The sequence below is a fragment of the Anomalospiza imberbis genome, chromosome Z (assembly GCF_031753505.1).
Source record: "Anomalospiza imberbis isolate Cuckoo-Finch-1a 21T00152 chromosome Z, ASM3175350v1, whole genome shotgun sequence".
NCBI lineage: Eukaryota > Metazoa > Chordata > Aves > Passeriformes > Viduidae > Anomalospiza > Anomalospiza imberbis.
In genome coordinates this window covers 16,630,169-16,644,360 of record NC_089721.1, presented here as the reverse complement: position 1 = coordinate 16,644,360, position 14,192 = coordinate 16,630,169, and the positions used below count along the sequence as shown (strand labels likewise).

The following is a 14,192-nucleotide window of genomic DNA, read 5'->3' as shown; positions in this document are numbered from 1 at the left end:
CTACTCCTTCAAAAACTTCATGGAATTTAGACAACCTAAGAAAACCTCACTTGTATTTCAGTGCCTGTACAAAGGCAGCAAACTGAAAGAGCCACTGAAAACCAATCTCTTCTATTAATTTTAAAGAATGAAAAACAGTATTTTGTCTGTTAGGTAAGAGTATTTAGGGAATTCAGTTGAAGCGTTAAGATGTTACCTCTCCTCTTCCAATGATGTCTAGAAGCCTTCCTGGAGTGGCACACAGTATATTACAGCCTTGCTTTACCTGACGAATCGTATAGTCTGTTTGTGTACCTCCATAGATCACAACAGGCCTTATAGAAGTTCTATTATATAGAAAAAGGTTTGGAATAATTGTAAGTATATAAGTATGCTAACAGTATTGTTTCATGAAAGTTCATATAAAATAATCAGATACACCACAAATCAGTTTAAGAGTGGTTTAACTCCTTCAGCATACAGCTCAGTCCAATAACAGTGCTCAAAACCAGAAACCCACTCTGAGTAAACTTAAAGTTCCCCACATACTACATAACAGAGGCTGCCCAAGTGGCTTGCTAGGAACAAACACCTGATTTTGCCTGCATTCTCCCGTCTCTTCAACTGAGACCTACGAACACTAATAGTCAAAAGAGTGTTAAGACTTTGTCCCCTTTTATACAGCATCCTCAGAAAAAGTAGAACCACCACTACATATGCCTCTAGAGCTTCAGAAATTAGTCTTCACAGACCTCAAAAGGGACAAAATAATAAATACATATGGCTTCTTTGTAAAGCAGCTAATCACATTGGCCATACAGAGTGTGACTCAAGGATTAGACAGCAAATCCACCCAAGGACTCAGTGCTCTTCCCACCAAGCTTTTTGGTTAGATCCACCAAGTAGCTACATCAGATATTCTTCTGTAGAAAACCACTTCTCTAAGCAAGAACTACCTTACGCAGCTCTGAATCATGTTTACAAGTTCATCTTTATAACCTTCTGCTAAGACCTTTACATGCATGCAATGAGTATTTTCACACCCAAATTCAAATGGTCTTTTACTGAAGATACTAAGTCAGCTTCATAGGCAAATGATTCCATGGTGATCAAACAGATCTGGTAAATTTTTACCAAAGTAAAACACAAACTTTTCAGAGAGCTTTAGTCAAGAATAGAAATTCCCGCTCAGATCCCACAATTTCAGTATTTATCCATGATTAGTATACATACATATTTCATATTCCTAACTGCAAATTAAATCAAAGAGCCCAAGATCATAAATATCAACTGATCAATATGCAAGCTCTTCCTTAGACACTACAGATTTACATTCTGATACTGTTTAACTTGTTCTCATTTTTACTACAAGTCAACTGTAAGAGAAGCTTTCTAGAATTAAATGTTATTTCATGATGAAATCTGTATCTAGTTTAAAACAGCATAACAAACAGAATTGGCTATGAAGTTATGTAACAGTTTTAGAGATTAAGAAACTGTTCTTAGGAACATATTTAGTAAGTAGATATGCAAACATTATCATTCTTCCTCAAGACAGACAGCTTTCAAGTGTAAGTTTGCTTGAATAAAGGCAAGTATGACTTATTCCACCAGATTCTGCAGTGATGATGTTCTGTATTTCACCTCCAAACAGTAACAAACCATTATATAGCATAAATTTAATTATCTTCTGTACCCTGGTAAAACCTATTACTTAGTAAAAAGATTAATGACAAATCTAGTACAAATGTACTCTCACACAACATTCAAGGACTTAGTGAGAAGTTTAGATCTCTTGCTCTGTTTTGAAAGCTCAAAGAGTTTCTTTGAGCTGTAACATGTCTGTCTAAGACCAGAAACACCAGGAAGTAAGAGTAATTAGAAACCATCACTGGAAATTAACTAAAACCCATAACACTCACCTCCATTTTGCCAAGATGAAAGTAAAGCAAGTATAAATTACATAAAACAAGCTATTAAGTTCCTTCATACTGAATACATCTAGTGCAGGTAGCTCAGTGTACAGCTGCAGTGCAGCTCTCAGCAAGAAATCGCTGGAACCCAGGCAAAAGACCATGAACTGGTGCTGACCCTTTACTTAACAAAGGGCACATGGACCTGCATCACTAGCCAGGTCACCAGATGCTCAGACTCTGCAGGAGCAAATAACTTGTTCAGAGGTCCCTTCAGGAGACCCTCTGAGCTGTTACACATTGCTGCAAAACAATGAAATTACTTGAAGGAAACAGAGGTCTGGGGTTCTGCTGTGGGAATCCTGCGGTCGAGTCAGTGAGGAAACCTCATCTGACTCTCCGAGTGATGTGTGTAGGAAGTTAAGTCAGGCAGCAAGCAGACCACTAGAGCCACCTGCTGCAAAGGGACTTTGGTCCCAACAGCTGAAGTCCCTGGTGGTGTTGGAGTGACTGCCAGAGTGGCTCCTGGATGGTCAGACAAGACAACTTTCTTAACAAGTCTTTTAAGAAACTTCACTTTTCTCAGTGATAAACTGAATACTTATCTCCTCTTCAAGCTGGAGTAAGCCTCTCATTCACCCACCCCAATATCAGAAGGATCAGGCATTAGTCATATAGTAAGAAACCTGCTAAGCAGTACTACAATCTGAACTCAATCTAAACTCAAGTGTTTGTAATTTGATTGGCACAAAAAATTTGCAAGTATTTATGAAAAAAATAAAGCACTGCTGATTCAAGCAAAGTAATCATCAATATCAGGCAACAGTGCTAAAGCTTACCCATACACGAATTTTCTTGCTTCTAGGAAGATCTGATTTATCAATTCTCTAGTTGGGGCAGTAATAATACATTCTGGTTCTTGCTGCTCTTTAAATCTACTGGCAGTTACACCATCCCTCATCATTTGGGCCACAACTGGTACAAGAAACGCTGCCTGGGGGGAAAAAAACCACAGTAGTTTGGGCTGTTTAATCTTAAAATCTTTCATCAGTACCATTAAAATCTGTGTACTGATCTTAAAGCTTGAATGATAGTGTATACAATGATCAAGGACATCAGACTGCAGAAGGATTGACCTGAATGCACAAGAGAACATTTAAGCTTATTTCTCCTTGTTAACCAGTATGAAAGCATATCTCTGGTTCTTAACAGTCTAGTAACACAGGAACACAATCATGTCGAGGCTAACTTTCCATACAGTTCCATACACTGATGACATACCCTGATAGTTAAGCAACCCAAGACCAAAACCTACTTAAATGGCAGATCAGTTTGCAACACAGCTGCAAGCACACCAGCACACTTACTTCCACATAAGACCAGATACCCACAAACCTGCATCTGTACAGCGGTTCCAAAAGCATTCAGAATATTTAGAGCAAAGACTTTGGATGTTTCCCCTTCTGCAAACAGAAGAGGGCTTTCAGAAGAGAGCTTTCAAAAGAACTAGCAAGCTACCTTAAAACAAAACTAGGATTCTACACTAAACTAAACAGCAAAAAGCTACACTTCATAACCACATATCCAAATGCACCAGCTACCAGTCATTAGGTTTGGGTACATTCGTTTAAAAAATTGAGACAACTTTCAGCTTAGTATCAACTCTCAACACTGTTCTATGATTAAAAGCAAATCACCTAAAACCAAGACAAGTGCACATCAGATTCCATTAAACCAAGTATGACAAACCTGCACACCACAGCTACACTCTGGCTGGAGTAAGTTTGAAAAAGCCCAAAACCAAAACACACACAAAACTCATACATACACAATAGAAAAATAAAGAAACTAACAAACACACACACACACAAAAAAAAAAAAACCAAAATAAAAAAGACAAAAAAACCCAAAACCACAACCATAAAAAATAACTGCCAACAAACAAAACCAAATACACAAACAAAAAAGCCCCACTAAATAAGACAAAACTCCACACAACACAGAAGCGTCCTTTCTTTCAACTGCTGAGTCCTGTCATTAGCAGTTTCTAGGACTGCCTGCCTATACTTCTGAATCCACAGCTCTATCTCTGAAGGTTGGCCTGCTGTACCAAGATACTAGTTTACTGAAATAAAGAAGAAAGCCCAAAATGTGACAACCCTATCATCATTTGTATCTGTATCTGATACCTGCCATTGCTGTGGAAGTAAAATTACTGGGCAACAAGCAGTCAAACATGCGACATTGTGGAAGAGTGAGGCATCCCCCCAAAAACTCACAGTCAAATACTTTCTGTAGAATAAATACCACACAAAAAGCTCACAGTTTTTCCTGATCCTGTCTGGGCACATGCCATTAAATCCCGTCCTGCCAGTATAATTGGAATGCTGTACTTCTGCACTGGAGTAAGCTTAGAGTATCCAGCTTTAGCAATGTTCACAGTTAAAGTATCACACATGTTAGTGTCTGCAAAACTCTGTAAGAGAAAAAGATTATTAAGTTATTACACAATCACAGAAGGTAAAAGTTTTAAACCCAAAATGCTTACTGTAGGATAGAGACATCCAAATATTAAAGAGGGTTAAATTTGGAGGTAGTCTCACCATTCACTTAGGTCGCCAAAGCTCCTAAAGGTAAAAGCCCCAAAGGTCTCTAAAATCTGCTCATGCCATTCAAGTAACATTGTCAGCAGGACAGTGAACGCTTTCAGCTGGTCTTAGTAGTTTTAAGAGAGAATTGCTCAAAGTTGTATACCTGGATTCAAGCAAGTAAACTCATATAGCATGCTATGAAAAAAAACCCTGAAACTCTGTAGTTTCATTTCATGTAGGAGCTACACACACTCTCTGTGTGCTAAAACCAATAAGGGGAGCTAAAACAACATTCCTAGCCAGAACCAAAAAGCAACACTGGTGACAAAAATCAGTTTAACTTCAGTGAGAACACTTTCACAAGATGGATGGGGAGAACAGCTCTGCATGTTCTCTTCCAAGACAGGTACTACTAACCCCTCTCCACTTCTCTCCTCAATTCTTTTCCCTAAAGAGAGCTTTTTGCTTTTTTAACACTGGCCACCCATTATAGATAAAAAACTAAGTTATATGTTAAACAATGAACTGCCACCACAGAGAACAAGACTACAAATTACTTTAAAACACCCCTCTGTCTAAATGAATAGTACCCAAACAGGTGTTCATTTACATTTTTGAAGACTCCCCAGTAATTGACTTCAATAAGGTAATTATACCAGCCTGCCCAGAAACTGCTGCCAAAGACCTCTTTCTTTCAGTATCTAAACTGGTATTTTTCCACAATTTAATGACTAGTCTTCCTATATATCCAATATTACTTTATCTGGATCACTTCTGTAGTTTGTTAGTTACTGTGAATTCAAATTTTTATCTTTCAAATGGGGAGCACCTCCTTCCAACATCACACTATCTGCAACATTTTATATTTTTTTATTAGTATTTTCACTAGCTGCAAATACTGAACCCGTGACAATCCTCATAAATCATGCTTGACATAAAACTGTGAGAATAAAAAATTTACTAACCATTAATGCTGCTGGAGGGTCCAGTCCTGACACTTGAACATCATTTTCATCATACTTGTCAAAATTCATTCCTGCCTGATAACGTGCAAAGATGGCTTGCTCATCATCAGGTGGAGGAGGGGGCACATAAGTCACCCTTGGACCTTGAGAACACAACCACTTAAGTTCACAAACAATATAAGGAGAAGTTAAAACACAACTATTTTAAGTAAGAAGCTATGGAAGTTAAGTTCAATGAGATGTCATGTGGATTTCCCTCCATTTTTCAGGAAGGCATCAAAATTCCATATATTCCTTCTATCAGAACCTTATTTTATACTACGAGACCTAAAATTTACCTCCATATGAAGTCAGACTCTTAAAGCATTCATGTCTCACGTTCACTCAAGGACCCCACTTGCAAGAGGCATCACAAAAATTAAATTAAGGTCTTCATCATCCAGACACATGCTCTTACGACACAAGGAAGGACGTGCTTCCCACACAACAAATTACTTCTTCTGAAGAGCTCTCTTCCCACATAAAATTCCATACAGATAGATGCCACTGTTGCGTACCAGTACCCAGAACAGTTTTTAATACACTAATACTTCACACTATAGTAATGAAAAAGGAAATACTATTCTGTGTTAAGGATGCAGCTATGTCCACTATAAGCACTAGGATATTGCCTTTTTAAGGATTTCTATTCCTAAAAATCATTATTTGAACTAAAAATATGAAAAAAATTAGTTGAACTGAGTCAAATAGAGGCAAATCAATTGTTCTTCAGATATTAAGTATCACTTCTGAACATGTAGACTAATCACTGGATCACTGAAGGGTTTGAGTTGGAATGAACCTCGAAGATGATCCATTTCCAACCCCCATGCTGCAGGACAGACAGCTTCCACTAGACCACATTGCTCAAAGCCCAACTGAATGTGCCCTTGAACACTTCCAGGGATGAGGCACCCACAAGCTTTCTGGCCAATTCCAATGCTTCCCTGCAACTCACTCTCTGAGCAAAGAGCCATTTAGCCATCTTTTCTACAATGAAGTTTTTCACTATTATCACACAAAATGTTCTTACATGGAGATTATCAGCCATCCACTGACCATGACATTGGTTTAATTCCATGCCTAATTTGAATTATGGTACTTCTGTCAGTAATATATTACTATGCTCTAGGTAGGACAACATACGTAGGCAGGTACAGTAGCATCAGTGGCAGAGGAATAGAGCAAGACCATGGGGGGGAAATCGCTAGCAAACAAAAAAACCCCAAAATTGAAACGAAGTTAAATCAGGAGTAAGTGGCCTGTCAGAGCTATACACCTTACTTGTCAGCACTGACAATAAAATATTTTCTCTTACAGAGGGTAGAAGGGTAAAAGTCTAGATCAACTCTTTCAAAATTTTGCAAGTTCTTTAAGGCTTAGTTTCACTTTTGAGGTTAGCACCTCTGCTTCACTGTGCATTAACGGAACCAGACTCAGCATGACAAAGAAAAAAGATTATGTAACACTACAGCTTTGAAAAGCCAGTAACTAAAACTGAAATGAGTTACAAACAAGTCTGCTGGATCGGTCCGTGTCTCACAAACGGGATGGGACTCTGACTGGTTGCACATTAAGGATTTGTCTGTATCATACAAGCAAAAAGCAAGAGACACAGGGAAGTAACATCCAAGCAAATTTAGATCAGATACAAGATGGCAGCTTACACAAAGCCTTTTTCTATATATATTCTTTGAACTAATATCATAAAAGAAAGGGTGTAAAGTCATTGTACCCTAACCAATAAGAAAAGGACCCACGTGGGTTTAACAGTAACAAAAGGGCTTCCATGAACCTCAACCAATACACAATAATTCATTATTTAAGATGGAAACCTTTTCTATCTTTACAAAGCATATATCTAGGACTTCTCACAGCTTGAACTATCAATAAGTTCTTGTTCTTTCTTGTTACTTATGATAAATATAAATGTATTAATTTGGTTCTTAACTTCTTAGCTTCCCATTAGAAGGTTTTGAAATTTTCCAGCCTTTTTTGGCTTTATGTCTACTATCTGGGGCCTTTTTGCACTTTCTAAAGTCTTTTACCTTTTTATATTCCTAGAATTCCCCCTCTCTTTTGTAACTTTAAATAAACTATTTTTGACTTGTTATTTATTTACTACTTTGTGTTACACAGTTTTACTATTGTATATATTTTTTATTTTAGGAAAAAATGTTATAAACTTTGAAAAAATGAAAACTCCCTGTAAAAACTTTGAGAAACTTTTTATAAAAATGTTATAAACCAGCCTTTCTCACCTTTATGTCTACTTTCTAGAACCTTTTTACACTTTCTAAAGTCTTTTATATTTTATATTCCTACACATGTCTTTTCCAGGCATACAACCAAGATACCTAGCATTTGCAGAAGGTTCTTAATAGGGAGAAAAATTAGTGACAGTATTTGCCAGAATTAAGAAGGAACTGCTTTGTCACTGATCACCAATGAGGAAATCCGTACAGTTCACCCTGCCACTAAAAAGCCTCACCGGCACCATCTGTGAGTATTCCTCTTTCTCTAGAATCAGGAGTTCCAGACTGAGGTACGTCCCTTAGCCTACCTCTACCACCTGTAAGTAAGAGATGTATAGCACATAGAGAGTATAAAATTAATATAATGAAATACTAAAATTAAAGCCAGTACTATATACTCCAACAAACCTGCAGAGCAACAGTCCCAACAACTCCAACCTATACTGTACTATAACCAGTAATACCCATTTAAAAAAAAAACAAACCAAGGAAGATCATCAACCATACGCTGTACCCATACAAAGCACTCAGTATGCAAAAGAGACCAAGCCATCAAACTTACCCTCACCTTCTCCAAAGCCACCACAAAATCCTTTAAACCCTCTGTTTTGTGTACTAGCACCACCTACAGCGTTTCGTTCTTGAAAACCTGCAATAATACAGCATAGCACACAGTAACGCACTTTGCCCACTTCTGCATCAGCACATCAAGTGCCTTTCATCTGGAGGAAGAAAAAAAGTCATTTCAAACTATCACTCTTCACTGCTCCTTCTCAGGGAATGGCAAAGCCAGAAAGAATGACCAGTGTATGCTGCCATCACACAAAACAGTCAATGCAACAAGCTTACCTTGTCCAAACCCAGCACGAAATCCTTTAAGCCCTCTGTTTTGTGTAGTAGCATCTTCTTCTCTTCCTCCTTGAAAATCTGCAGTACAACATAACAGTGTAACACAGTTTGCTCAATTTTGCATGTACAGATCAAATGCCAATTATCGGGCTGAAGAACAGAAGCCATTTCACTGATTTTACCCTTGTACTGGTAGTTCTCAGAAAGCAAAAAAACCCAGGAAGATCATCAACCATACACTGTACCCATACAAAGCACTCGGTATGCAAAAGAGACCAAGCCATCAAACTTACCCTCACCTTCTCCAAAGCCACCACAAAATCCTTTAAACCCTCTGTTTTGTGTACTAGCACCACCTACAGCGTTTCGTTCTTGAAAACCTGCAATAATACAAGCACACAGTAACGCACTTTGCCCACTTCTGCATCAGCACATCAAGTGCCTTTCATCTGGAGGAAGAAAAAAAGTCATTTCAAACTATCACTCTTCACTGCTCCTTCTCAGGGAACGGGCAAAGCCAGAAAGAATGACCAGTGTATGCTGCCATCACACAAAACAGTCAATGCAACAAGCTTACCTTGTCCAAACCCAGCACGAAATCCTTTAAGCCCTCTGTTTTGTGTAGTAGCATCTTCTCCTCTTCCTCCTTGAAAATCTGCAGTACAACATAACAGTGTAACACAGTTTGCTCAATTTTGCATGTACAGATCAAATGCCAATTATCGGGCTGAAGAACAGAAGCCATTTCACTGATTTTACCCTTGTACTGGTAGTTCTCAGAAAGCAAAAAAACCCAGGAAGATCATCAACCATATACTGTACCCATACAAAGCACTCGGTATGCAAAAGAGACCAAGCCATCAAACTTACCCTCACCTTCTCCAAAGCCACCACAAAATCCTTTAAACCCTCTGTTTTGTGTACTAGCACCACCTACAGCGTTTCGTTCTTGAAAACCTGCAATAATACAGCATAGCACACAGTAACGCACTTTGCCCACTTCTGCATCAGCACATCAAGTGCCTTTCATCTGGAGGAAGAAAAAAAGTCATTTCAAACTATCACTCTTCACTGCTCCTTCTCAGGGAACGGGCAAAGCCAGAAAGAATGACCAGTGTATGCTGCCATCACACAAAACAGTCAATGCAACAAGCTTACCTTGTCCAAACCCAGCACGAAATCCTTTAAGCCCTCTGTTTTGTGTAGTAGCATCTTCTCCTCTTCCTCCTTGAAAATCTGCAGTACAACATAACAGTGTAACACAGTTTGCTCAATTTTGCATGTACAGATCAAATGCCAATTATCGGGCTGAAGAACAGAAGCCATTTCACTGATTTTACCCTTGTACTGGTAGTTCTCAGAAAGCAAAAAAACCCAGGAAGATCATCAACCATACACTGTACCCATACAAAGCACTCGGTATGCAAAAGAGACCAAGCCATCAAACTTACCCTCACCTTCTCCAAAGCCACCACAAAATCCTTTAAACCCTCTGTTTTGTGTACTAGCACCACCTACAGCGTTTCGTTCTTGAAAACCTGCAATAATACAGCACACAGTAACGCACTTTGCCCACTTCTGCATCAGCACATCAAGTGCCTTTCATCTGGAGGAAGAAAAAAAGTCATTTCAACACTATCACTCTTCACTGCTCCTTCTCAGGGAATGGCAAAGCCAGAAAGAATGACCAGTGTATGCTGCCATCACACAAAACAGTCAATGCAACAAGCTTACGCTCACCTCGTCCAAAATTCTTAAACCCTCTGTTTTGTGTAGTGGCTTTTTGTTCAATTCCTTCTTGAAAACCTGCAGTACAGCATAGCACACAATCACTGAATTTTGCCTAATTCTGATGTGCAGGTCTGGCCCTTTGTATCTGGTAACTGTTATTCTCAGTCCTTGTTTAATGATTTCAAAGAACTTCAATATACAATTGAGTGATTTGCCTAAACATATGAAAAAATGAAGACAGGAATTACTTTTTGCCAAGTAGTCTGACAGACAACAGTACTGCTTTCCTGTACAATTTCAAGTAAATCAAACATTGGGTCTTTAACTATTTGCTTTTATACGTGTATATGCTCATCCAGCCACTAACTTCAACTCTTCAGGAAGGACACAGAACAATTAAGACTTCTGGTTCCAGGGCAACTGACAGCATTTGTCCCTTCAAAGTTTTCATAACTGGTACTACAAAGTAAGGAGGCAATGTCAGTTGCTGTCTGCTATGAAGTGAAGACTTGAAAACATGTCTTTCAGATATACAAAAATCTATTTTTTTTATTACTCAGAATTGCTTATTCAGTTGACAGTAAGTATGTAGTGTATTTTTATTTCTAATGCTTATCCTTAGTCACTCTTCTCAGAGGAAGAGAAAGAAAATAAACATATACATAAATGTAAGTCATAGGCATAATCAAGGTAATCCTCGATTTAGAATCAAGTTTCAGGAGTTATCTCAGGTCCAAATAATCAGCTTAGATCATAATTTACTCCTTAGTCCTTATTTTTCAGCTGAACACCTGTTCCATCATACTGTAATGACAAAGAGCATCATCTGGTACAGGACATCATGAAGTTCTCCTAGCACAGCATCTGTGGATCCTTCACCACCAAAGCCTGGTGTGTATATGAGTATGTCAGTCAGTTTGGTTTTTCCACATCAGTTATAGACATAAAAATTACATCTTAAGGGCTCATATGCAAATGGCAGCATTCTAAGTATCCATAACAACAGCCCTTAAATACAACTTTCAAGTTACTTCATAATTGCTGCTGGACAGTCTACAACAAAACTGCTGGATATTAGTGCCCTGCACCAAATAAGCCTAGTGTTCATCCACTATTACAGGGTTCAAGAAGAAGGATGCAGAACTGGTATAGAACTTTTTCAAAGAAATCAACTGTGCCGTTTTTGACTGGGACAGAGTCAATTTACTTCACAGCAGCTGGCACTGGGCTGTGTCTTGGATTTGTTGGAAACAGTATTAATAGTAAAGAGATGTTTTTAGTTAGTGCTGAATAGTGTTCACACTGGATTGGAGCCTTTTCTGCTCCTCACCCCACCACACCAGCAAGAAGGGCTGAGGGAGCACAAGGCAGGATGGGACAGAGACAGGAAAGCTGATCCCATCCCATGTCACATCAAGCTTAGGATATAAATCCACAGAAAGGAGAAGGAAGAGGAGGGCACTTGACTCTGGTGTTGGAATCCCCAAACTCTATTTTCATGGAGCTGAACCTGCCTGCTGGTTGAAAGCGAATGGCAAAATTTAATGTATCATACACAACTAGCCATTAGAAGTACAACCACTACTGGAAGTTACCTTTGGCTGCAAAATTCCTTTTTCTGCCAAAACTATTCACTGGCTGATGTTGTGAGTTCATAAATTCATCAGTACCTATGATTAAAAAAAAAAAAATTTAAGTTCAAATTCAAAGCTATCTTTGACTTAGTAGTAGCTATAGGTTACTATATAATTGCAGTAAATAAGGAAGCTCTGACAGTCAAAAAGAAAGCCTACTCGTTATGTTCTTTATATAATTTGAAGCTGCTATTCTACAGGGGTCCCATGAAAATATCAAAATAATATTGTCTTTTCCTTTAATCTTGTACAATGCTCAAGGAACCAACTCTTCCAAACATCAGTAAAGTCAAAAGTGCCTTTCACATACCAAATGAGTCTACACTTGAACTAAAGACAGATGAGGGGTCATGTGGTCTCTCAAGCATGCTAATCTGCAGAAAGAAAAAAGGCACAACAACATGACAACTTTAGGCCTAACAAAGCATGTAAATACAAACACAGCTACCAAGTCATGCACTTGAAAAAAGCTGCCTTCTGCATCTTCTGAAAAGGGCATTTCAAACTAAATGGCACACTGGCTGCATCTGAATATTACCAAAAAATACGCACGGCTGACATGTCAAGCCCACTTAAGCACACAACAATCACTACCATCTGAACAGCAGCAAGTAAATTGCTAGTGCATAGAAAACTCCTCTCTTCAGTAACAGTGAACTCCTATGGCTGCCTACCGTATTTCCAAAGATCACGAGAACAGGGAACACCACTGCCCAGCAGCCACTCAGGCCGCAGGGACACGAGTTGGAGGAAGGAAAGGGAAAAGACACAAACATACTCCATCGCCATAGCTGCCCCTCCCACTCATACCTTCTCAAGGGCTGGGAGTACCGCCTCGTCCCCTATCTCCGCATTCCAGTCTTCTTCCATCATGCTGCGCCCTGCCAGACCTGCTTGCATAGGACAGACATATCAGCGCCCGCCTCCCGCCAGGCTTCGGAGCGTACCGCGAAATAAGAGAAAATGGCGCCCCGCGCCGAGGCTCGCCGACACGGTGCGCCGCCGATGCCTGCGGGCGGGGCTGAGCGCGCCCGGCCCGGGCGCTGCGCTGGTGGGGACGGAGGAGATGAGGGTCCTGCCGCAGAAAAGCACCCCGCTTCCCTCAGGGCAGCGCGCAGCCCCGCTCCTACCTCCTTGCCCCGCTCCTACCTCCTTGCCCCGCTCCTACCTCCTTGCCCCGCTCCTACCTCCTTCCCCCCCTCCTACCTCCTTCCCACGGTCGCCAGCACAGCACGCCCAATGAAGATGGCGACCAACGCCGACAGCCCTCAATACGGCCACGTGTGCCGCTGCCGCCACGTCACGTGTCGCGCCCCACGGCCAATGGGCGCGCGGCGCGAGCGGGCTCCGCGGGCGCGCCCCGGCCCCTCACGTGCGGCCGCTGAGACGGGAATGGCGCTGCCAAGGCCCGCCGGGCCTGGAGCCGCCGACCGCACCTGAGGCAGAGACCATTTCACTGCGCACAGCTTTTCCAAGCATTGGCGTAATACCCAAGGAGACATGTGCTTCTGCTGGAATATTCAAAAAAAAAAAAAAAAAGAAAAAAGAAAAATATGTAAAATAGGAAAAACAAAACAAAATTAATCCCCCCAGAATTCCCCCAGAGCACCGCTTCTCTTTCTCTTTCCCACTGTTTTTTTTGTTATACCAGACTTGTCAGAGATAAGAAAGGTAGCTGAATTCCTGGCTCAGGACGTGATGCTGGAGTGGAGGACAACATGGATTGCACTCCTGTTAGTTCAATTCAGGTACTAAAATCAGTAGCAATAGTCTGACGCTGCAGCTTGGGTTCCCAAGCTACCAGTGCAGTGTCTGTCTTCTCTGTACCTCTTTTCATGCTGTGAGATAACATAGCAATGCTAATTCAGAAAAACATTAAGGAATGTCCTATGTAATTTCATAAACACAGTAAAACATGTTAAAACCTGCTCCACCATGTTCAACAGATTTTCCTTGTCAGAAAAACAATTTGAAAAATGTTGTGTCTGTTCAAGAACTTTAATGCCATCTGTTGCAGAGAAAGGTGACACCAGCTCTGTGTTTCCGTAGTACACATCTGAATGTTTAGCAGGTGCTTTGAGCATGAAGGCAAATTCCTGCAGCAGTTGGGAAATTTTGGGAAGTGGTATTTGAACTAATGCTTTTATTATTTTCTCATTAGCCATCATCTGTTAACCCCTACTCTTTGTAGCTGTTCATTTTTTGGGAGCATTAAGACAGGACTCAGGTTAGAGTG

At 40.2% G+C, this 14,192-nt stretch overlaps 1 protein-coding gene across 5 annotated transcripts in view; it reads right to left on the bottom strand.

Moving 5' to 3' along the window:
• The window catches only part of LOC137465289 (uncharacterized), a 66,134-nt gene extending 53,290 nt beyond the window's left edge, over positions 1-12,844 (bottom strand). Inside the window, exons 1-11 of one of the 5 annotated variants that reach the window (XM_068177267.1) lie at positions 12,767-12,844; positions 12,267-12,330; positions 11,918-11,992; positions 10,332-10,397; positions 10,049-10,129; positions 9,468-9,548; positions 7,979-8,059; positions 5,449-5,591; positions 4,216-4,368; positions 2,732-2,886; positions 197-326 (exon numbers count right to left, since the gene is read on the bottom strand). In XM_068177267.1, coding sequence (XP_068033368.1) covers positions 197-326; positions 2,732-2,886; positions 4,216-4,368; positions 5,449-5,591; positions 7,979-8,059; positions 9,468-9,548; positions 10,049-10,129; positions 10,332-10,397; positions 11,918-11,992; positions 12,267-12,330; positions 12,767-12,829 — 1,092 coding nt within the window. In that variant the 5' untranslated portion in view covers positions 12,830-12,844. Of the gene's footprint in view, positions 1-196; positions 327-2,731; positions 2,887-4,215; positions 4,369-5,448; positions 5,592-7,978; positions 8,060-8,310; positions 8,392-8,890; positions 8,972-9,467; positions 9,549-10,048; positions 10,130-10,331; positions 10,398-11,917; positions 11,993-12,266; positions 12,331-12,766 lie in introns of all 5 variants that reach the window. The other 4 variants (XM_068177268.1, XM_068177269.1, XM_068177270.1 and 1 more) reach the window with 4 other exon arrangements.
• Between the last annotated feature and the right edge of the window lie 1,348 nt (positions 12,845-14,192).